Source organism: Pseudophryne corroboree, chromosome 10 (assembly GCF_028390025.1).
Source record: "Pseudophryne corroboree isolate aPseCor3 chromosome 10, aPseCor3.hap2, whole genome shotgun sequence".
Taxonomy (NCBI): Eukaryota; Metazoa; Chordata; class Amphibia; order Anura; family Myobatrachidae; genus Pseudophryne; species Pseudophryne corroboree.
The window spans coordinates 58,851,894-58,874,726 of NC_086453.1; the positions used below are offsets into that span (position 1 = coordinate 58,851,894).

At 43.8% G+C, this 22,833-nt stretch overlaps 1 protein-coding gene across 1 annotated transcript in view; it reads right to left on the bottom strand.

Moving 5' to 3' along the window:
• Window positions 1-12,143: 12,143 nt before the first annotated feature.
• LIN7B (lin-7 homolog B, crumbs cell polarity complex component) overlaps window positions 12,144-22,833 on the bottom strand; it is a 64,114-nt gene continuing 53,424 nt past the window's right edge. Inside the window, exon 6 of the mRNA XM_063942443.1 lies at window positions 12,144-12,378. Coding sequence (XP_063798513.1) covers window positions 12,357-12,378 — 22 coding nt within the window. The 3' untranslated portion in view covers window positions 12,144-12,356. The remainder of the gene's footprint in view (window positions 12,379-22,833) is intronic.

Below are 22,833 nucleotides of genomic sequence, written 5' to 3' on the forward strand. Positions count from 1 at the left end.
GGGGAGTTTCAGGACCATTACCTTAAACATGACAGTGAATATTAGTTAATTCAGTTGTATCACCAGTAAAGACCAATCCAATTTATCATCTGTGGGACGAAATGGAATTTGCGAATCAGAGCAGACATCATCCACCAGCCAATTTCTTACAACTATACGACACAACAGAGTTAACATTTTCCAGTGTTATACACCTTGATGAGGCATACACCGCTAAATGTGCACCGTATTGCGTCCCAAGGGAGAAATATTTTGCTATTACGTAGATTTGACTATTCAACATAGTTAGTGTACTGTTTATGTAGACAGGATACGTATGATTTGCTGGCAGATAGGATGCAGACTGTCGGGATCCCGTACGCGAGAATGCCAGCAGTGGGACGAGCACTAGAAGGCCCCTTGTGGGGTCGCTACGCCCGCCACGTTGCGGACACGGTGGCTTGCAGCGCTCACCACAGGTTATATTCTCCCTCTATAGGTGTCGTGGACACCCACAGAGGTAGAATAGCCTATGTCACCGGTTTCCGGCGGCAGCATTTTACCCCCTGTCGGGATTCCGGCGTTGGTATTGTGACCACCGGGATCCCGACTGGCGGTATTTTAACCGCTTCCCATGTAGACAATTGCATTTCTAGAAAACATTCAAAAGCCTAACTTTAATCACCGTAACAATAAACATGCATTGTGTATGAGCATACAGATTACATATATAACATATTTGCTCCGCACTGCATGCAGAGATTCATGCAAATCACCAAGCGACACATCAGCTTCCATTACCAACAGTAATACTTTATTGTAGGTAAAGGGATATCACAGCAGCATTCTAGAGTGACTGGTACATGTAGAATGTTTGGGGAGACTGCATTATAATAGTCACAACAATTACAGGTAGTAGAATGGTTCTAGAATGACATCACAAAGGTCATAGTTCATTGCCACTCTAGATACAGGAAGAACACGGTTTTGATATCTTACCCTGCATTACATACAAGGATTTACAGCATACAGCAAAGGACACAGAACATATTGTGCTCCTTCTACATGTGTTTTATTATTAAACAAAAGGCATTCATGTCCACATGTACCAAACAAAACGACATGCATTCACGGCACAGAGCACACCTGGAAATGAGGATCACCTTCAGCACAATTCTTACAAACGCGGGTTACGTTCACCCTCTACTGATGTGTGTGATATGGTAAAATGTACCCAAAAATAACATATACCTCCCAACATTTAGACAGGAAAATATAAAACACGCCCACGATCTGCCCAAACTCTACCCTGATCTGCTCAAACTCCGCCCATACCTGTCCAAACTCCACCCTGACCTACCCGGAAACGCCCAGTTTTGGGCAAAACTTTTCCCTTTGTTTGGAGGGGATAGGTGGCAAGATGGTAATGTGTCACTTAAGTCGAAAGGAATAATAGTACAAAAAATATAATACTATCATACTCTAATATATTTTATCTGTGTATATTTTATTCATACTTGCCTACTTTTAAAAAGCTGGAGGATGCAACAATGGGGGTCATTCCGAGTTGTTCGCTCGCTACTTTTAGCAGCATTGCACACGCTAGGCTGCCGCCCTCTGGGAGTGTATATTAGCTTAGCAGAATTGCGAACGAAAGATTAGCAGAACTGCTACTAAATAATTCCTTGCAGTTTCTGAGTAGCTCCAGACCTACTCCTAGATTGCGATCACCTCAGTCCGTTTAGTTCCTGGTTTGACGTCACAAACACACCCAGCGTTCGGCCAGCCACTCCCCCGTTTCTCCAGCCACTCCTGCGTTTTTCCCTGACACGCCTGCGTTGTTTAGCACACTCCCTGAAAACGGCCAGTTTCCGCCCAGAAACACCCACTTCCTGTCAATCACACTACGATCACTCGAGCGATGAAAAAACGTCGGTCTGCCTTGTGTATATCTACTAAGTTTTGTGCGAAAGTACTTACCATGCGCATTTTCCACATAATCGCTCCGTTGCGAAAATCGGCAACGAGCGAACAACTCGGAATGACCCCCCCCCATATGCGAGCCGCTGCATCTTTAATCTGTGGGGGTGAGGGTCGCTTTACTTGGGAAGTGGGCATCATGCAGGAGACTGACATCAGCCACACCCCAAAAATTTGGCACACTCCCGGAAATTTCTGGAGAGCTACCAAGTGTGATTTTATTTTTAGAGCTACTATACTTTCTTTGTAAAATGTTTAGAAATTACATCGCTGCTTGCAGTGACATGTATTCCCATCCAGATTCCCCATCCCCTGCTTTGTATAGATGAAAAAAACCTTCAGTAGCCTCACAAATTACTATTTGTTTGCTACAGAAACACGCCTTTTACTTATTTATCAATTATTTAATGTCTCTTTGCTGCCTACACGCAGGGGGGGTCATTCCGAGTTGTTCGCTCGGTTAATTTTTTCGCATCGCAGCAATTTTCCGCTTAGTGCGCATGCGCAATGTCCGCAGTGTGACTGCGCCAAGTAAATTTGCTATGCAGTTAGGAATTTTACTCACATTTTTTTCTTCGTTCTGCTGATCGTAATGTGATTGACAGGAAGTGGGTGTTTCTGGGCGGAAACTGGCCGTTTTATGGGAGTGTGTGAAAAAACGCTACAGTTTCTGGGAAAAACGCGGGAGTGGCTGGAGAAACGGGGGAGTGTCTGGGCGAACGCTGGGTGTGTTTGTGACGTCAAACCAGGAACGACAAGCACTGAACTGATCGCAGATGCCGAGTAAGTCTCGAGCTACTCAGAAACTGCACAGAGATGTATTTTCGCAATTCTGCTAATCTTTCGTTCGCAATTTTGATATGCTAAGATTCACTCCCAGTAGGCGGCGGCTTAGCGCGTGCAATGCTGCTAAAAGCAGCTTGCGAGTGAACAACTCGGAATGAGGGCCAGGGACTGATTCTGAATTGGGAAAAAGGCACAGACAAAGCAAGTAAGTTTGCGTCTGGAAACAACCGTGTTGCAATTTCAAGGAGTGGACATAATTTTATTTTGCATGCAAGGTAAACACTGGCTGCTTCTGCATGTAGCCCACAAATACTGGACAGCTTTATTTTTTTAAACTGCAATTTACATTTCAGTTTGGACACCACCCTCTCACAAACTCTCTGCACATGTTACATCTCTCCCACCTGCAGTGCAGCATGGTATTGCCCAGGTGTAAGGTACTGTCAGCACATGATACATCTGCCCCACCTGCACTGCAGCATGGTATTGCCCAGGTGTAAGGTACTGTCCCTGCACATGATACATCTGTCCCACCTGCAGTGCAGCACGGTATTACACAGGTGTAAGGTACTGTCCCTGCACATGATACATCTGTCCCACCTGCAGTGCAGCATGGTATTACACAGGTGTAAGGTACTGTCCCTGCACATGATACATCTGTCCCACCTGCAGTGCAGCATGGTATTACACAGGTGTAAGGTACTGTCCCTGCACATGATACATCTGTCCCACCTGCAGTGCAGCATGGTATTACACAGGTGTAAGGTACTGTCCCTGCACATGATACATCTGTCCCACCTGCAGTGCAGCATGGTATTACACAGGTGTAAGGTACTGTCCCTGCACATGATACATCTGTCCCACCTGCAGTGCAGCATGGTATTGCCCAGGTGTAAGGTACTGTCCCTGCACATGATACATCTGTCCCACCTGCAGTGCAGCATGGTATTACACAGGTGTAAGGTACTGTCCCTGCACATGATACATCTGTCCCACCTGCAGTGCAGCATGGTATTACACAGGTGTAAGGTACTGTCCCTGCACATGATACATCTGTCCCACCTGCAGTGCAGCATGGTATTGCCCAGGTGTAAGGTACTGTCCCTGCACATGATACATCTGTCCCACCTGCAGTGCAGCATGGTATTACACAGGTGTAAGTTAGTGTCCCTGCACATGATACATCTGTCCCACCTGCAGTGCTGCACGGTATTACACAGGTGTAAGGTACTGTCCCTGCACATGATACATCTGTCCCACCTGCAGTGCAGCACGGTATTACACAGGTGTAAGGTACTGTCCCTGCACATGATACATCTGCCCCACCTGCAGTGCAGCATGGTATTGCCCAGGTGTAAGGTACTGTCCCTGCACATGATACATTTGCCTCACCTGCAGTGCAGCACGGTATTACACAGGTGTAAGTTAGTGTCCCTGCACATGATACATCTGTCCCACCTGCAGTGCAGCATGGTATTACACAGGTGTAAGGTACTGTCCCTGCACATGATACATCTGTCCCACCTGCAGTGCAGCATGGTATTACACAGGTGTAAGTTAGTGTCCCTGCACATGATACATCTGTCCCACCTGCAGTGCTGCACGGTATTACACAGGTGTAAGGTACTGTCCCTGCACATGATACATCTGTCCCACCTGCAGTGCAGCATGGTATTGCCCAGGTGTAAGGTACTGTCCCTGCACATGATACATCTGTCCCACCTGCAGTGCAGCACGGTATTACACAGGTGTAAGGTACTGTCCCTGCACATGATACATTTGTCCCACCTGCAGTGCAGCATGGTATTACACAGGTGTAAGGTACTGTCCCTGCACATGATACATCTGCCCCACCTGCAGTGCAGCATGGTATTGCCCAGGTGTAAGGTACTGTCCCTGCACATGATACATCTGTCCCACCTGCAGTGCTGCACGGTATTACACAGGTGTAAGGTACTGTCCCTGCACATGATACATCTGCCCCACCTGCAGTGCAGCATGGTATTGCCCAGGTGTAAGGTACTGTCCCTGCACATGATACATTTGCCTCACCTGCAGTGCAGCACGGTATTACACAGGTGTAAGTTAGTGTCCCTGCACATGATACATCTGTCCCACCTGCAGTGCAGCATGGTATTACACAGGTGTAAGGTACTGTCCCTGCACATGATACATCTGTCCTACCTGCAGTGCAGCATGGTATTACACAGGTGTAAGGTACTGTCCCTGCACATGATACATCTGTCCCACCTGCAGTGCAGCATGGTATTGCCCAGGTGTAAAGTTGGAATCAGCCCCGTAGGATCTGGTTCGTTTGAGCATGTAGTTCATCAACTGCCTAATGTCTTTCTGCCTCTGTGATGTCATTGGTTTCTAATGAGCTGATTGGCTGAATTATTGGACAGACAATGAGACTTCTTGCTCCTTTTGCCTAAAGTAAATAATAGCATGTTGTACGTTATGACCATTTCCTGTTTCTCTTTTCTTGTCAATCAATCAATCAATCAATCAATCGGTCAATCAATCAATCAATCGGTGCAATGCCATTCCTGTATTTAACTATGTGCTATGTGTAGTAGTTACCATACATAGCTAAAATATGAAGTTCTTCTTGGGGGGAAGGTGTCAGTCATCTGTCTTTTTCTGTGATTGGCAAACACAAATCTCCAATGGCCCAGGAGCATTATACCCAGAAAGGGTTGAAAGAAACTATATTAAAATTGTATTTTGGTGCATTTCAATCCTACTTCTTCTAGTATTCCTCTCCCAGATAGTTCTCCTGGATTTCAGGAACAAGACAGAACTTCTGCCAGAACTGGGAGACTTCGCTGGCAGATTTCATGTTTGGTTGTTCTTTTCCTACGTCTACCTCTCCTTGACCTTCCTGTTCTCAAGTTTATTATAGTACCGTCTCTATCTAAAAATAACAATAAAAACATAGGTGTAGAAATATATATTGTGATATCAAAAGAAAAAATGGGAGACTGCGCTCACTGGTGGGGGAGGGAAATGTAGGGAATTGGTGCGGCTAGACCTGGAGGTGTCCATCCTCCTACTGAATTATGAATTGGATATGGCCAGCGCACTCAGATGTGAGGATGTGTGTGAAGATTTGAAGGCTGAGAGGAGGGGGGAGGGGGGAGGAATATTGATTTAGTCAATGACTGTGTGGGAAATGATTAAAGAAATGAGGACTATGTTTGTACTGATTTGAGATCTGATATTTATTTGTGGGTAAAAAAGTCTCTATCAGGTGTGTCATGCAGACCACCCTTTGTACAGTATACCCTCCTAAACGGTATACCCTGATCTGGATTGACCCCTGATGGGTGAATGTCAGGTGTTCCTGTTAGGGCACCTTTACCATAGGTGGATATGACCTATGTATTTAGTATGAGTATAATAGTTTATAAGTGTTCGAGGGGTATGAGACTGTTGCGGCGTCCCGCTAGTCTGACCCTTGTATTGCTGATGTCTATGTGCACCACTATGAGGAAAACAGGTTACGGGCTTGGTTCTTTTACTTACCGCCGGGGGTGCGTTCAGCGCGCCTGTGCCGGCTCAGCTTCCGTGCCTGTATCCTCCAGTGCTGTTGTCTACCAGTCCGTGGTGTCTCGAACACCGTGCGGTGCAGCAGCCGCTGCACTCGCCTGCTTGGGGTCCTGTTGGTCACTTCCTGGTAGCCGCGTCACGTGATGCGTCACGTGGTACGGGATTTTTCGGGCAGTCCTCGTTCTCCAGCCGGGGGAGAGAGCTGTAAAGTGTGGTAAATAATTGTGTTGCAGTTTCCAGCAGTGTCCAACGCGTTTCAGCAATAATGCCTTTGTCAAGGATTCAAAGGCATTATTGCTGAAACGCGTTGGCCACTGCAACACAATTATTTACCATACTTTACAGCTCTCTCCCCCGGCTGGAGAACGAGGACTGCCCGAGAGATTCCGCACCACGGGACGCATCACGTGACGCGGCTACCAGGAAGTGACCAACAGGACCCCAAGCAGGCGAGTGCAGCAGCTGCTGCACCGCACGGTGTTCGAGACACCACGGACTGGTAGACAACAGCACTGGAGGATACAGGCACGGAAGCTGAGCCGGCACAGGCGCGCTGAACGCACCCCCGGCGGTAAGTAAAAGAACCAAGCCCGAAACCTGTTTTCCTCATAGTGGTGCACATAGACATCAGCAATACAAGGGTCAGACTAGCGGGACGCCGCAACAGTCTCATACCCCACTAACACTGATAAACTATTATACTCAGGCTAAATACATAGGTCATATCCACCTATGGTAAAGGTGCCCTAACAGGAACACCTGACATTCACCCATCAGGGGTCAATCCAGATCAGGGTATACCGTTTAGGAGGGTATACTGTACAAAGGGTGGTCTGCATGACACACCTGATAGAGACTTTTATACCCACAAATAAATATCAGATCTCAAATCAGTACAAACATAGTCCTCTGTTCTTTAATCATTTTACACAGTCATTGACTAAATCAATATTCCTCCCCCCTCCTCTCAGCCTTCAAATCTTCACACACATCCTCACATCTGAGTGCGCTGACCATATCCAATTCGTAGAAATATATATAACTATAATATACATTATTATAAAAAAATAATCTAGAGTTTATAAATTAAATGTATTCCACAACTAAATGAATCTCATTTTACTTCATTTGTAACTATTTAAACTGACAACCTATCTTAAGTTGGGTACACACTTGTGCAATCATACCTTCCATGCGTGTGCACTCAGGAAGAAGTTTTCCCCAATAGGTGCCAGCTGGACGTGGGCGGGGGTATTTGATCTGCAGAAGGCGGGGTGACTCCTGCAGATAACATAGCTGTGTCCACAGCAGCCAGCACCTATGGGGAGAGATTTTCTCCTGGGTGCACACGCCCTCAGGTCCCCTCCCCCAACGCTGTCCTGTGGGTGCAGCAGCTGCTGAAGGGAACAAATGTCTCCCTGTGCTGCTGCCGGCGCCGCTTCGTGCTGCTGAGAAAACTATTTTTACATTTTTCTTTGAGAAGATGTGGCCATGCCTACCAGATTTGACTGTACCCCTTTAGTACCCGGGCCCGTGGCCTCTCTCTTCGACCCTGAAAACAACTAACAAGATAGATGTTGAGCGTTACCCTGACACCACTCCACTGCAGCTCTGTATTACCTTCCAGATAAATGACACACAGTTAATGCTCCTCCTGCATTTTTAGGACATCTGGTACAGATCAAAGCTATGACATGGCAGTCATGTTACCGGCTGTGAACTTACTGACTCTGGCACAGTTTATGAATCTAGCGATCCAGACAGTGCACTTCTGTATCGTTTCATGTCTGCCTAGCGGGCAGTCACTCTGTGCGTACTCTATTAGAAAAGCACCACCCTCCAAGCATAACATAGTGCTCAGGGGCGGATTAACAGTGGTAGGCCCCCTTGTGCAACCTCCACGTGCCCCCCATCTTACCAGCGCATGATAGGGTTGTAAGCTCCACTGGTGAATGATAGGGTGTAAGCTCCACTGGTGAATGATAGGGCTGTAAGCTCCACTGGTGAATGATAGGGTTGTAAGCTCCACTGGTGAATGATAGGGGTGTAAGCTCCACTGGTGAATGATAGGGTTGTAAGCTCCACTGGTGAATGATAGGGTTGTAAGCTCCACTGGTGAATGATAGGGTTGTAAGCTCCACTTGTGAATGATAGGGTTGTAAGCTCCACTGGTGAAGGATAGGGTTGTAAGCTCCACTGGTGAATGATAGGGTTGTAAGCTTCACTTGTGAATGATAGGGTTGTAAGCTCCACTTGTGAATGATAGGGTTGTAAGCTCCACTGGTGAAGGATAGGGTTGTAAGCTCCACTGGTGAATGATAGGGGTGTAAGCTCCACTGGTGAATGATAGGGGTGTAAGCTCCACTGGTGAAGGATAGGGTTGTAAGCTCCACTGGTGAAGGATAGGGTTGTAAGCTCCACTGGTGAATGATAGGGGTGTAAGCTCTACTGGTGAATGATAGGGGTGTAAGCTCCACTGGTGAAGGATAGGGTTGTAAGTTCCACTGGTGAATAATAGGGCTAAAAGCTCCACTGGTGAATGATAGGGTTGTAAGCTCCACTGGTGAATGATAGGGTTGTAAGCTCCACTTGTGAATGATAGGGTTGCAAGCTCCACTTGTGAATGATAGGGTTGTAAGCTCCACTGGTGAAGGATAGGGTTGTAAGCTCCACTGGTGAATGATAGGGGTGTAAGCTCCACTGGTGAATGATAGGGTTGTAAGCTCCACTGGTGAATAATAGGGCTAAAAGCTCCACTGGTGAATGATAGGGTTGTAAGCTCCACTGGGGCAGGGACTGATGTGAATGAGCAAATATTCTCTGTAATGTGCTGCGCAATATGTATGCGATATTTAATGAACTGGTAATAAATACATGATACAGACAGCGCAATGCCCTAGTTGGTAAAGATCAGTAATTCCTACTTGGAATAGGCCATCACTGAAGCACTGACAGAAGTACTATAATTGTGCATAAACTAGAATATTCAAGGTACGAACAGAGCTCTCTATCATTACACCGTAAAATGTATTTTCACTTGTTAGGTTTAATTTCACTTCACGGGGAAGAAAAATAAATTCTAGTGGGCCCATTGTGCTCAGTTGAAGATAAGATATATAATTTGCAAAGGCCTTTGTTACATTAATCCTGCATTTTTTCAATTCCTCAGCTGCATCAAACAGACCGTTTACCAAAACTGAATACAATTGTCAAGCGGCAAAGCAAGAAATCTGTTATATTGTGAATAGGCGCATTTTACCCGTCTGCTGATAACCAGACAACATTAACGCCCCTGCTGGGAGGACGCAGGTCATGTGATTATTCTAATCACGCACTACAATAACTAATATTTTAATAGGGGCCTCAGAGATTCCCCCAGTTTATTATTCACTTTAAATGATTATTATGTTTGTGACTATGGAACCACTGATTGCATCTGCATGTACAAAGATGAATAATAATCACGTTTATATAATTATGTACACAATGCTGATATCATGAGAGAGAGAGAGATAGGAGGAGGGAGCGAGAGCATTTACACGGCATCTTGTAACGTTACAATGTCACGTTTCTCATAGCCACGCTGCCAGACAATGAAGCAGAACCTCTTCTGTAAATCACAGCCTTCACTGAGAGATGTAGAAATTCAAATGAAATAAATTCAAATGGAAAACCGGCTATTCAACCGGCTATTTGATTTCAACATAGCATTTAGGGACCCTTAAGACCTAAGGAGATTGTATTCATGCTGAGAACAGCTGTAACCTTTAGTGTCAAACAAGACATTCAGAGGCCTACTGTACCCGTCATTGGCATTAGACACAATGGGTATCTTAGGTGTACCTTATATAGTGTGAGCCACATTCCAATACACTGACCACAAAGCATTATGGGTCAATTCTAGACAAAGAGTCTTTAGAAACTGATGGTGTTGCTTCAGACAACTGGTTATCTGTCCAACTATTACAATTCGAACGGAACCCACACAATACAAATGACAAATTAGTCCCACTGCACACTGTGGATTGTGCATCTGTCTCAACTATAATTGCAAACATCCATATTTAGGGCCGGATGTAATGACGCCCAAATTCGGCGGCCATACGGTATGCTGTCCGAACTCGGGCGGTTTTTTAAGGGGGCAATCGCTTACAAGGCATGGTTTTGCATTGTTAGTGATTGCCCATTAAAAAAAACAAACAGAGGTTGGCCGGCATCCCGCACAGCTGCTGAACTTGGCGTCTTTATAGCCCGCCATTAGAGCTTGTTCTAAAAAACAGTGGTTACATAGCTTGACAGGTTACTCACTGTTTTCCTCACTGTCAGTTGTATTAAGCCTGGAGAAGTGATTAAGCAGTAATAAGTGGAAAGTGATAATGCACCAGCCAATCAGCTCCTGTCAATTTACATATTGGAGCTGATTGGATGGTTCATTTATCACTGCTTTATCACCTCTCCAGGCTTAATACATCTGCCCATTGTTCTCTGTTATCAACAATGTTAACGTTCCCTGCACTGCTGTTTAATGTAATGGCAAAATGCCTGGTATATAAATGCATGCATCGTATTCAAATGCATGTAGTTCTGAGCTTCTAAAATGGTTAAACATATATTCAGAAATTATATTAATAGCTTATTATAAGGAAACCGTTCACATTTTATGGTACCACTAAATCATAAATACTAAAAACCGATTCAATGCCCATCAATAGAAACCAAGTGTATTGGTCAGAGACACCCAGTTAGCAGCTATATACGTTCTATGGCCCTCATTCCGAGTTGTTCGCTCGCTAGCTGCTTTTAGCAGCATTGCACACGCTAGGCCGCCGCCCTCTGGGAGTGTATCTTAGCTTAGCAGAATAGCGAACTAAAGATTAGCAGAATTGCAAATAGAAAATTCTTAGCAGTTTCTGAGTAGCTCGAGACTTACTCCTACATTGCGATCAGCTCAGCCCGTTTCGTTCCTGGTTTGACGTCACAAACACGCCCTGCGTTCGGACAGCCACTCCCCCGTTTCTCCAGACACCCCCGCGTTTTATCCTGGCACACCTGCGTTTTTCCGCACACTCCCAGAAAACGGTCAGTTTCACCCAGAAACACCCACTTCCTGTCAATCACACTCCGATCACTTCAACGATGAAAATTCTTAGTTCGGACGTGAGTAAATCTACTAAGTTTTGTGCTAAAATACTTGCTGCGTACTATGCGCATGTGCATTTTTGCCTTAATCGCTCCGTTGCGAAAATCGCCAACGAGCGAACAACTCGGAATGACCCCCTATATGTAGTGACCATACACTTTACATGTTCTGTTTGATGTATATCTCTTTTACAGGAGAGAGTTTTCAAAGCTTGAGAGAGATAAAGTGGAGAGAGAAAAAGTACCAACCAATCAGCTCCTGTCATTTTTTCAAACACAGCCTGTAACACGCCAGCTTGGAGCTGATAGGTCAGTACTGTACTTTATCTCTCTCTCCACGCTTTGATAAATATCCCCCTTAAGTTATTAGTGGTAGTCCTAGGTTGTACAGTAATCTGTAAAGTAAAATTGTCACAATATAGTCCCATTGCCCACAACTACGTCACTGAACAGCGGTTGTCTAACCGTCTCAATACTGTCCACATAGGCAGATAAACACAGATTGCCATGTACAGACTGTGAGAAGGAACTGTACCCCAACAACAAATACAATTAAATATACAATTTCCTGCAATGGCACTGTCACCTTTATATTTTACAATGGTACAATATAGGTTGCAAAATAAATTAACATTTCACGTAATAAAAAAAACCTATTGACTACACCATAAACGCCCCCACCCACCACCACCACCACCACCACCACCACCAACCACCAAGAAAGCTCCATCACAACCAACAGAGACATGTCAGAGAATCTGAGAGCACACCACTGTCTTTCAGATACACTCCTGGACTTGCATATACAAACACAACTGAAATAAACACTGTACACAGATCAGAGATGAGTTGTGTCAATAAATACAGAGTGACGGGCCTGGCACTCATGAGTCCTCTAGGACACACTCCGGTGGGAATGATTATCCTCGGGTCTCCAGAGACCTGCAACGCAAGAACTGGAGTTAGTCAACAAGGGATATATTATTTTCCATACGTTAAAGTATTCATTTCAATACAATCACAATCATTGGTTTATTGGGAGATCTTTGTACCCTAATGATATGATATGAAACAACTGTTCTGAACAATTATTGCTCATTGTATGGACATGAACGTTAATCGTTCACAGCCTGGAAACAAATGAGAAAGATCTGATTGGTTTGATTTGACTATTACACCTGTCAGATCATTCCCAGCATCGTTCAGCCGATTCCAGTTAGTGAATGTAGATCCCATCTATACATCGTGCATTGTATGGAAGTGTGACGACTATTGTCCCGTAACTCTTCCCCTCATCCATTTTCCCTGGTTGTCTGCACCATAATGCCGCCTATGGCCATCTTTAGATGTTGGGGTCCAAGGTAGCGGTGGGACAGTGGATCACTTGACTCCACACCAAAATTTGGTTGTGGCCCTGGTGATGCAGCTCTAGTCTGGTCTTTTGCAGAGGTGAGTGAGAGGTGTCCTAAGAGCTTACAATGCCTAAGTAGTATAGTGAACCACTTTCCGTCAAACTCATTTTTGACAGGTGGGAACGCCTCTAATTATGCAAACCACGCCCAGATCCTCACCTAACCCCGCCCAGATACACCCTTAACCACGCCCCTAACCAAGCCTCCTGATACGCCCACTTTTCATTCCCTTCTGCTGGTATTTTATATGAAATAAGCCTACAAAATCAGTTATAAGCGCTTTTTATACATTGTGTATTATCACTGATGATGCAACGATGTATATTATTTCAAAATGATTTATAAAATAAGTATTAACTCTTAATATTAATAATATTATATGAAGAAATCATTGTGTGTTTAAAGTATTTTTTTCTTCATACATTCACTGTGGTTCTGGGATCCTCTTACACGCTGAAAGTCCGGAGGGGGGATGATGAGTGGCCTGTTGTTTAAGATAAATGCTAATAATGAGGGCTACCAGCACCCAACATGACTTGTGTAATTAGATAAGAAATTGCTAACTTTAAAAAAAAAAAAAAAAAAAAAATGCATATTACAAATACTCAGCAAAACACAGTAACACATTTTTTTTTTTGATCAGAGTGCTGATGCTAATAATAAAAATACAATGTTTTACATGTCTATTTGTAATATGCTGGTGCTTCATCTTTTTGACTTCGCCCTTGATATTTTAGGAACAATAGTATATATTGTATATGAATCAATGTTTTGGCTCATAGGACCGTTATCATGAGGTATACTGCAAATATGGCTTGTTTATAATCATTCTGATGTATAAGTGTATACTATTCCCAATTGATTTATCACTGATGATGGAGCGTTGTATATTATTACCAATTGATTTATAAAATAAACGTGCTGATTCGATCATGATATAATTTTGCATTTTAAAATGATTTTTAAAATGAGTCATTGCTGGAGGACGTATTTTTTTTCTTCATACAGTCACTGATCTAAATATCTCACAGAAAATGGGGTGTATGATCTAACCATCATTTCAAAAAATATATACTTTATTCATGCTGGACATGCTCAGACATGTATATACATGTATTATTTTAAAAAAATATTTGCGTTATTTTTGCAAACATATGTAGAAACAGCATATTTGTGCTTAAGTCGTAGAATTTTTTTTTAAATATGTGCATTTTTGTTACATCAATAATGTAAGTTTATTAAATGTTAATGATATATTCAAGAAGCCTTGTTATCCATCACAAGAAGCAAATCAAAAGAAAATTCACTGATTCCGTAATTTTAACCAATTTAAATAAAGGTTGTATTTTATTTTAACTCAGTGTTTAAAATACCTTTTTTTCCCACCAAGTAATTGCTGGTGGGTTGCTCTAATGAAAGACCCTTACAAGACATGTACTGTGCCAGATAAGACTTTACTTACAATTCTGTTACAGGACATCTCTATTCTACAAAGTGATAACAACTGTTTAATATCACATTCATATCTTTCCTTGAAATGTAAGTGTACATTGTACTTATTGTATCCTCTTTTCATTTTCTGAACATGCTCTGCAAAATGATCTTTCACAGATTGCTGCAAGTACTGTTCACTAATTGTATACTGCAACTCTAGTAGTAGTATGACATCTTGTTCACTGGTGGTTAATACAGTATGTGCATTTTCGTAATAAAAAAAGTATATTTGCATTTTTGTTACATCAACAATACAAGTTTATTAAAGGTTTATGATATATTAAAGAAGCCTCCTTGTTATTCATCACAAGAAGCAAATCAAATAAGTTATTTACACATATATTATATTACATTTTTCTTATGCCAGCACTGCTATTATATATTTGGTGCCACAGTAACTAAACAGGAGGGAGAACAGTGTTATTGTGAGGCTGGACATGACAGGACAGGAAGCAGGCAGTGGTGATACAGTATGAAGTAGAGATGGTTCAATCTGCTGAAAAGCTCTTTGAGGTATGAATTACAGAAGGCTGTGTATTTGGAATGGATGCATGTTTTTATGTAAAATGTGTGGTGTTATTGAGTGTAGATTGTGTTAGAAAGTGTTCAGTGAATGTACATGAACATTAATGTATCCACAGCAAGAAATCCACAGTTCCTAACATGTTGCTGCTTTGATGTAGCATATGGATAATCATTGATATATTTTTGTTACAGTACATATGATATAAAAAAAAACTAAAAAAAATTCTAAAGTAAAAAATTAGGCTCCATTCAGAAATAGTAAAATGTAAAAATAAACAGTATGTAGGTTTGGTGCTTCCATTTTTGTAGATGTTGAATTGCCAGAAATAGGTGAACTTTTCTCAGTTGTCTGTTCATTGTAACATGTTTAACTTTTTTGAGTGGAGTCTATTATAAATATAGTACAATATTCTTGTATTAGAAAATAGCAGAACAGTGAACAAGGAGCAGCTAAGTTGTAAAAACAAAAGATTTCACTTTTGCATCTTTAAATGCTGCAAAAACAATTAGTATAATTCCACTTAATTCAGGAACAAATCATATTTTGCAGTTCTCTTTAAGGATACGTAAAAAAGACCAAAGCACATGCAACAGGACAACACCGTGTGACCAAGTATACGGAAACCTACTCACATGTATTAAATCCATTTAAAACATAATATAATAAGCCACCATACAGCAAGTTACCCCCTTTTTGTGTAAGATTTCTACTTGATGTAAAGATGGCAATGAGCACTTCAAACCTACAATGCCCCAATCAAATTAGGTGCAGCTGGAAAATCCTACAGTCAGCAAAAATGACAAATACTTCTGATCCAAGGGAGCTGGTGCCGGTAGTAAACGTGATGTGTAAACAACTCTGCTAATTATCTAAAATATATGTGGAGTTTTCAGAAAACCAGAAGTAACATGGCCGCCAAACCAGTACTGCAAGTATTCCAGTAAGCGTTCCAAGTGCTCCAAACAGAAAGTAATGTGCCCATTCTTACACTGTATTCTAAAGACTTAAACAGGAAGTATATGCGTCCATTCATGCGGTCCACACCATCACTAGTGCAGGAGTTGCAGAGCACACGATATGATAATCATTAGGTATCTTCATTTTAAAGCTTTGAGTTCCATTGGCATCATAAGTTTTTCAAAGGATATTTGTTGCATTCAAAAAAAGATTTAAAAATATACAGTACATTAAAATAAACATAATACATAAATAGGTTTTTCTCTAACGTCCTAGTGGATGCTGGGACTCCGTCAGGACCATGGGGAATAGCGGGCTCCGCAGGAGACAGGGCACATCTAAAAAAGCTTTTAGGTCACATGGTGCGTACTGGCTCCTCCCCCTATGACCCTCCTCCAAGCCTCAGTTAGGTTTTTGTGCCCGTCCGAGAGGGTGCAATCTAGGTGGCTCTCCTAAAGAGCTGTTTAGAAAAGTTTTTTTTTAGGTTTCAATCTCAGTGATTCCTGCTGGCAACAGGATCACTGCATCGAGGGACTTAGGGGAGAGATTTCCAACTCACCTGCGTGCAGGATGGATTGGAGTCTTAGGCTACTGGACACTTAGCTCCAGAGGGAGTCGGAACACAGGTCAGCCTGGGGTTCGTCCCGGAGTCTGTAAGGGGACAGACGCTGAAGAGACGGCAGAACGGAGGTCCGGAAAGCAGGCGGCAGAAGACTCCTCAGTCTTCTTGAAGGTAGCGCACAGCACGGCAGCTGTGCGCCATTGTTGTCACACGGCTCACTGACTCAGTCACGGAGGGTGCAGGGCGCTGCTGGGGGCGCCCTGGGCAGCAATATAATTACCTTTAGTGGCAAAATAAATACATCACATATAGCCATTAAGGCTATATGTATGTATTTTAACCCAGGCCAGTTTCTTAAAAACCGGGGAAAAGCCCGCCGAAAAAGGGGCGGAGCTTATTCTCCTCAGCACTCAGCGCCATTTTCCTGCTCAGCTCCGCTGGTGAGGAAGGCTCCCAGGTCTCTCCCCTGCACTGCACTACAGAAACAGGGTAACAAAGAGAAGGGGGGCATAAATTGGCGATATTTATATATTAAGAGCGCATATATAGTAAACAACACCTTCTAGGGTTGTTTATATACATTTATAGCGTTTTTGGTGTGTGCTGGCAAACTCTCCCTCTGTCTCCCCAAAGGGCTAGGGGGTCCTGTCTTCGATTAGAGCATTCCCTGTGTGGCTGCTGTGTGTCGGTACGTGTGTGTCGACATGTATGAGGACGATGTTGGTGTGGAGGCAGAGCAATTGCCGATGATGGTAATGTCACCCCCTAGGGAGTCGACACCGGAATGGATGGCTTTAGTTATGGAATTACGTGATAATGTCAGCACATTACAAAAGTCAGTTGACGAAATAAGACGCCCGGCAAACCAGTTAGTACCGGTTCAGGCGTCTCAGACACCGTCAGGGGCTGTAAAACGTCCTTTACCTCAGTCAGTCGACACGGGTACCGACACAGATGAATCTAGTGTCGACGGTGAAGAAACAAACGTATTTTCCAATAGGGCCACACGTTATATGATCACGGCAATGAAGGAGGCTTTGCAGATCTCTGATACTGCTGGTACCTCAAAAAGGGGTATTATGTGGGGGGTAAAAAAACTACCTGTATTTTTTCCAGAATCAGAGGAATTGAATGACGTGTGTGATGAAGCGTGGGTTAACCCCGATAGAAAACTGCTAATTTCCAAGAAGTTATTGGCATTATACCCTTTCCCACCAGAGGTAAGGGCGCGCTGGGAAACACCCCCTAGGGTGGATAAGGCGCTCACACGTTTATCAAAGCAAGTGGCGTTGCCGTCTCCTGATACGGCCGCCCTCAAGGATCCAGCAGATAGGAGGCTGGAAACTACACTGAAGAGTATATACACACATACTGGTGTTATACTGCGACCGGCAATAGCCTCAGCCTGGATGTGCAGTGCTGGGGTAGTGTGGTTGGATTCTCTGACTGAAAATATTGATACCCTGGATAGGGACAGTATTTTATTGACTCTAGAGCAATTAAAGGATGCTTTCCTTTATATGCGAGATGCTCAGAGGGATGTTTGTACTCTAGCATCAAGAGTAAGCGCGATGTCCATATCTGCCAGAAGAAGTTTATGGACGCGACAGTGGTCAGGTGATGCGGATTCCAAGAGGCATATGAAAGTATTGCCATATAAAGGAGAGGAATTGTTTGGGGTCGGTCTTTCGGACCTGGTGGCCACGGCAACTGCCGGCAAATCCACTTTTTTACCTCAGACCCCCTCCCAACAGAAAAAGACACCGTCTTTTCAGCCGCAGTCCTTTCGCTCCTATAAAAAGCGACCAAAAGGACAGTCTTATCTGCCGCGAGGCAGAGGAAAGGGTAAGAAAGGGCAGCAAGCAGCCCCTGCCCAGGAACAGAAGCCCGCCCCGGCTTCTACAAAGCCATCAGCATGACGCTGGGGCTTTACAAGCGGACTCAGGAACGGTGGGGGGTCGACTCAAGATTTTCAGCAATCAATGGGTTCACTCACAAGTGGACCCGTGGGTCCTGCAGATAGTATCTCAGGGTTACATGCTGGAGTTCGAAAGGTCTCCCCCTCGCCGGTTCCTAAAGTCTGCTTTACCAACGTCTCCCTCAGAAAGGACGTCGGTTTTGGAAGCCATTCACAAGCTGTATTCTCAGCAGGTGATAGTCAAGGTACCCCTCCTACAACAGGGAAAGGGGTATTATTCCACACTATTTGTGGTACCGAAACCGGACGGTTCGGTAAGGCCTATTCTAAATCTGAAATCCTTGAACCTGTACATAAAGAAATTCAAGTTCAAGATGGAGTCACTCAGAGCAGTGATAGCGAATCTGGAAGAAGGAGACTTCGTGGTGTCCTTGGACATAAAAGATGCTTATCTACATGTCCCGATTTACTCCTCACACCAAGGGTATCTCAGGTTCGTGATACAAGACTGTCATTATCAGTTTCAAACGCTGCCGTTTGGGTTGTCCACGGCCCCTCGGGTCTTTACCAAGGTAATGACCGAAATGATGGTTCTTCTACGAAGAAAAGGCGTATTAATTATCCCTTACTTGGACGATCTCCTGATAAGGGCAAAGTCCAGAGAACAGCTGGAAGTCGGTGTAGCGCTAACACAAGTAGTGCTTCAGCAACACGGGTGGATTCTAAATCTTCCAAAATCTCAATTGACCCCGACAACACATCTGCTGTTCCTGGGCATGATTCTGGACACGGTTCAGAAAAAGGTATTTCTCCCGGAAGAGAAAGCAAGGGAGTTATCCGAACTTGTCAAGAACCTCCTAAAACCAGGAACTGTGTCAGTACATCAATGCACAAGAGTCCTGGGAAAGATGGTGGCTTCGTACGAAGCGATTCCATTCGGCAGATTCCATGCACGAACATTTCAGTGGGATCTGCTGGACAAATGGTCCGGATCGCATCTGCACATGCATCAGCGGATAACACTGTCACCGAGAACAAGGTTGTCTCTCCTGTGGTGGTTGCAGACTGCCCATCTGTTAGTGGGCCGCAGATTCGGCATACAGGACTGGGTCCTGGTGACTACGGATGCCAGCCTACGAGGTTGGGGAGCAGTCACAAAGGGAAGAAACTTCCAGGGCGTGTGGTCAAACCTGGAGACGTCTCTTCACATAAATATACTGGAGCTAAGAGCGATCTACAATGCTCTAAGCCTGGCAAAATCGCTGCTTCAGGGTCAGCCGGTGTTGATCCAGTCCGACAACATCACGGCAGTCGCCCACGTAAACCGACAAGGCGGCACGAGAAGCAGGAGTGCAATGGCAGAAGCTGCAAGGATTCTGCGCTGGGCGGAGAATCATGTCGTAGCACTGTCAGCAGTGTTCATCCCGGGAGTGGACAACTGGGAAGCAGATTTCCTCAGCAGACACGACCTTCACCCGGGAGAGTGGGGACTTCATCCAGAAGTTTTCCACATGATTGTGAACCGTTGGGAAAAACCAAAGGTGGACATGATGGCGTCTCGCCTCAACAAAAAATTGGACAGGTATTGCGCCAGGTCAAGAGACCCTCAGGCAATAGCTGTGGACGCTCTGGTAACACCGTGGGTGTACCAGTCAGTGTATGTGTTCCCTCCTCTGCCTCTCATACCAAAGGTACTGAGAATTATACGGAAAAGAGGAGTAAGAACAATACTGGTAGCTCCGGACTGGCCAAGAAGAACTTGGTATCCGGAACTTCAAGAGATGCTCACGGAGGATCCGTGGCCTCTACCTCTAAGAAGGGATCTGCTTCAGCAGGGACCTTGTATGTTCCAAGACTTACCGCGGCTGCGTTTGACGGCATGGCGGTTGAACGCCGGATTCTAAAAGAGAAGGGCATTCCTGAGGAAGTTATTCCTACTTTAATTAAAGCCAGGAAAGAAGTGACCGCACAACATTATCACCGCATTTGGAGAAAATTTGTTGCGTGGTGTGAGGCCAAGAAGGCTCCAACGGAAGAATTTCAATTGGGTCGATTCTTACATTTCCTGCAAGCAGGATTGTCTATGGGCCTCAAATTGGGGTCCATTAAAGTTCAAATTTCGGCCTTATCAATTTTCTTCCAGAAGGAATTGGCGTCAGTGCCTGAAGTACAAACTTTTGTCAAAGGTGTACTACATATACAACCCCCAATAGTGCCTCCAGTGGCACCGTGGGATTTGAACGTGGTTCTAAATTTTCTCAAATCTCATTGGTTTGAGCCTTTAAAATCGGTAGATTTAAAATACCTTACATGGAAGGTAACCATGCTGTTGGCCCTGGCTTCAGCCAGGAGAGTTTCGGAGTTGGCAGCTTTGTCATACAAAAGCCCATATCTGATATTCCATTCGGACAGGGCAGAATTGAGGACACGTCCTCAATTTCTCCCTAAGGTGGTTTCGGCATTTCACTTGAACCAGCCTATTGTGGTGCCTGCGGCTACTAGCGACTTGGAGGACTCCAAGTTACTGGACGTTGTCAGAGCATTAAAAATATATATTTCAAGGACAGCTGGAGTCAGAAAATCTGACTCGTTGTTTACATTGTATGCACCCAACAAGTTGGGTGCTCCTGCGTCTAAACAGACGATTGCACGTTGGATATGTAGTACAATCCAACTTGCACATTCTGTGGCAGGCCTGCCACAGCCTAAATCTGTAAAGGCCCATTCCACAAGGAAAGTGGGCTCATCCTGGGCGGCTGCCCGAGGAGTCTCGGCATTACAACTTTGCCGAGCAGCTACGTGGTCAGGGGAGAACACGTTTGTAAAATTTTACAAATTTGATACTCTGGCTAAAGAGGACCTGGAGTTCTCTCATTCGGTGCTGCAGAGTCATCCGCACTCTCCCGCCCGTTTGGGAGCTTTGGTATAATCCCCATGGTCCTGACGGAGTCCCAGCATCCACTAGGACGTTAGAGAAAATAAGAATTTACTTACCGATAATTCTATTTCTCATAGTCCGTAGTGGATGCTGGGCGCCCATCCCAAGTGCGGATTGTCTGCAATACTTGTACATAGTTATTGTTACAAAAATCGGGTTATTACTGTTGTTGTGAGCCATCTGTTCAGAGGCTACTTCGTTTGTGTTATCATACTGTTAACTGGGTTCAGATCACAGGTTGTACGGTGTGATTGGTGTGGCTGGTATGAGTCTTACCCGGGATTCAAGATCCTTCCTTATTGTGTACGCTCGTCCGGGCACAGTACCTAACTGAGGCTTGGAGGAGGGTCATAGGGGGAGGAGCCAGTACGCACCATGTGACCTAAAAGCTTTTTTAGATGTGCCCTGTCTCCTGCGGAGCCCGCTATTCCCCATGGTCCTGACGGAGTCCCAGCATCCACTAGGACGTTAGAGAAAAACCTATTTATGTATTATGTTTATTTTAATGTACTGTATATTTTTAAATCTTTTTTTGAATGCAACAAATATCCTTTGAAAAACTTATGATGCCAATGGAACTCAAAGCTTTAAAATGAAGATACCTAATGATTATCATATCGTGTGCTCTGCAACTCCTGCACTAGTGATGGTGTGGACCGCATGAATGGACGCATATACTTCCTGTTTAAGTCTTTAGAATACAGTGTAAGAATGGGCACATTACTTTCTGTTTGGAGCACTTGGAACGCTTACTGGAATACTTGCAGTACTGGTTTGGCGGCCATGTTACTTCTGGTTTTCTGAAAACTCCACATATATTTTAGATAATTAGCAGAGTTGTTTACACATCACGTTTACTACCGGGACCAGCTCCCTTGGATCAGAAGTATTTGTCATTTTTGCTGACTGTAGGATTTTCCAGCTGCACCTAATTTGATTGGGGCATTGTAGGTTTGAAGTGCTCATTGCCATCTTTACATCAAGTAGAAATCTTACACAAAAAGGGGGTAACTTGCTGTATGGTGGCTTATTATATTATGTTTTAAATGGATTTAATACATGTGAGTAGGTTTCCGTATACTTGGTCACACGGTGTTGTCCTGTTGCATGTGCTTTGGTCTTTTTTACGTATCCTTAAAGAGAACTGCAAAATATGATTTGTTCCTGAATTAAGTGGAATTATACTAATTGTTTTTGCAGCATTTAAAGATGCAAAAGTGAAATCTTTTGTTTTTACAACTTAGCTGCTCCTTGTTCACTGTTCTGCTATTTTCTAATACAAGAATATTGTACTATATTTATAATAGACTCCACTCAAAAAAGTTAAACATGTTACAATGAACAGACAACTGAGAAAAGTTCACCTATTTCTGGCAATTCAACATCTACAAAAATGGAAGCACCAAACCTACATACTGTTTATTTTTACATTTTACTATTTCTGAATGGAGCCTAATTTTTTACTTTAGAATTTTTTTTAGTTTTTTTTTATATCATATGTACTGTAACAAAAATATATCAATGATTATCCATATGCTACATCAAAGCAGCAACATGTTAGAAACTGTGGATTTCTTGCTGTGGATACAT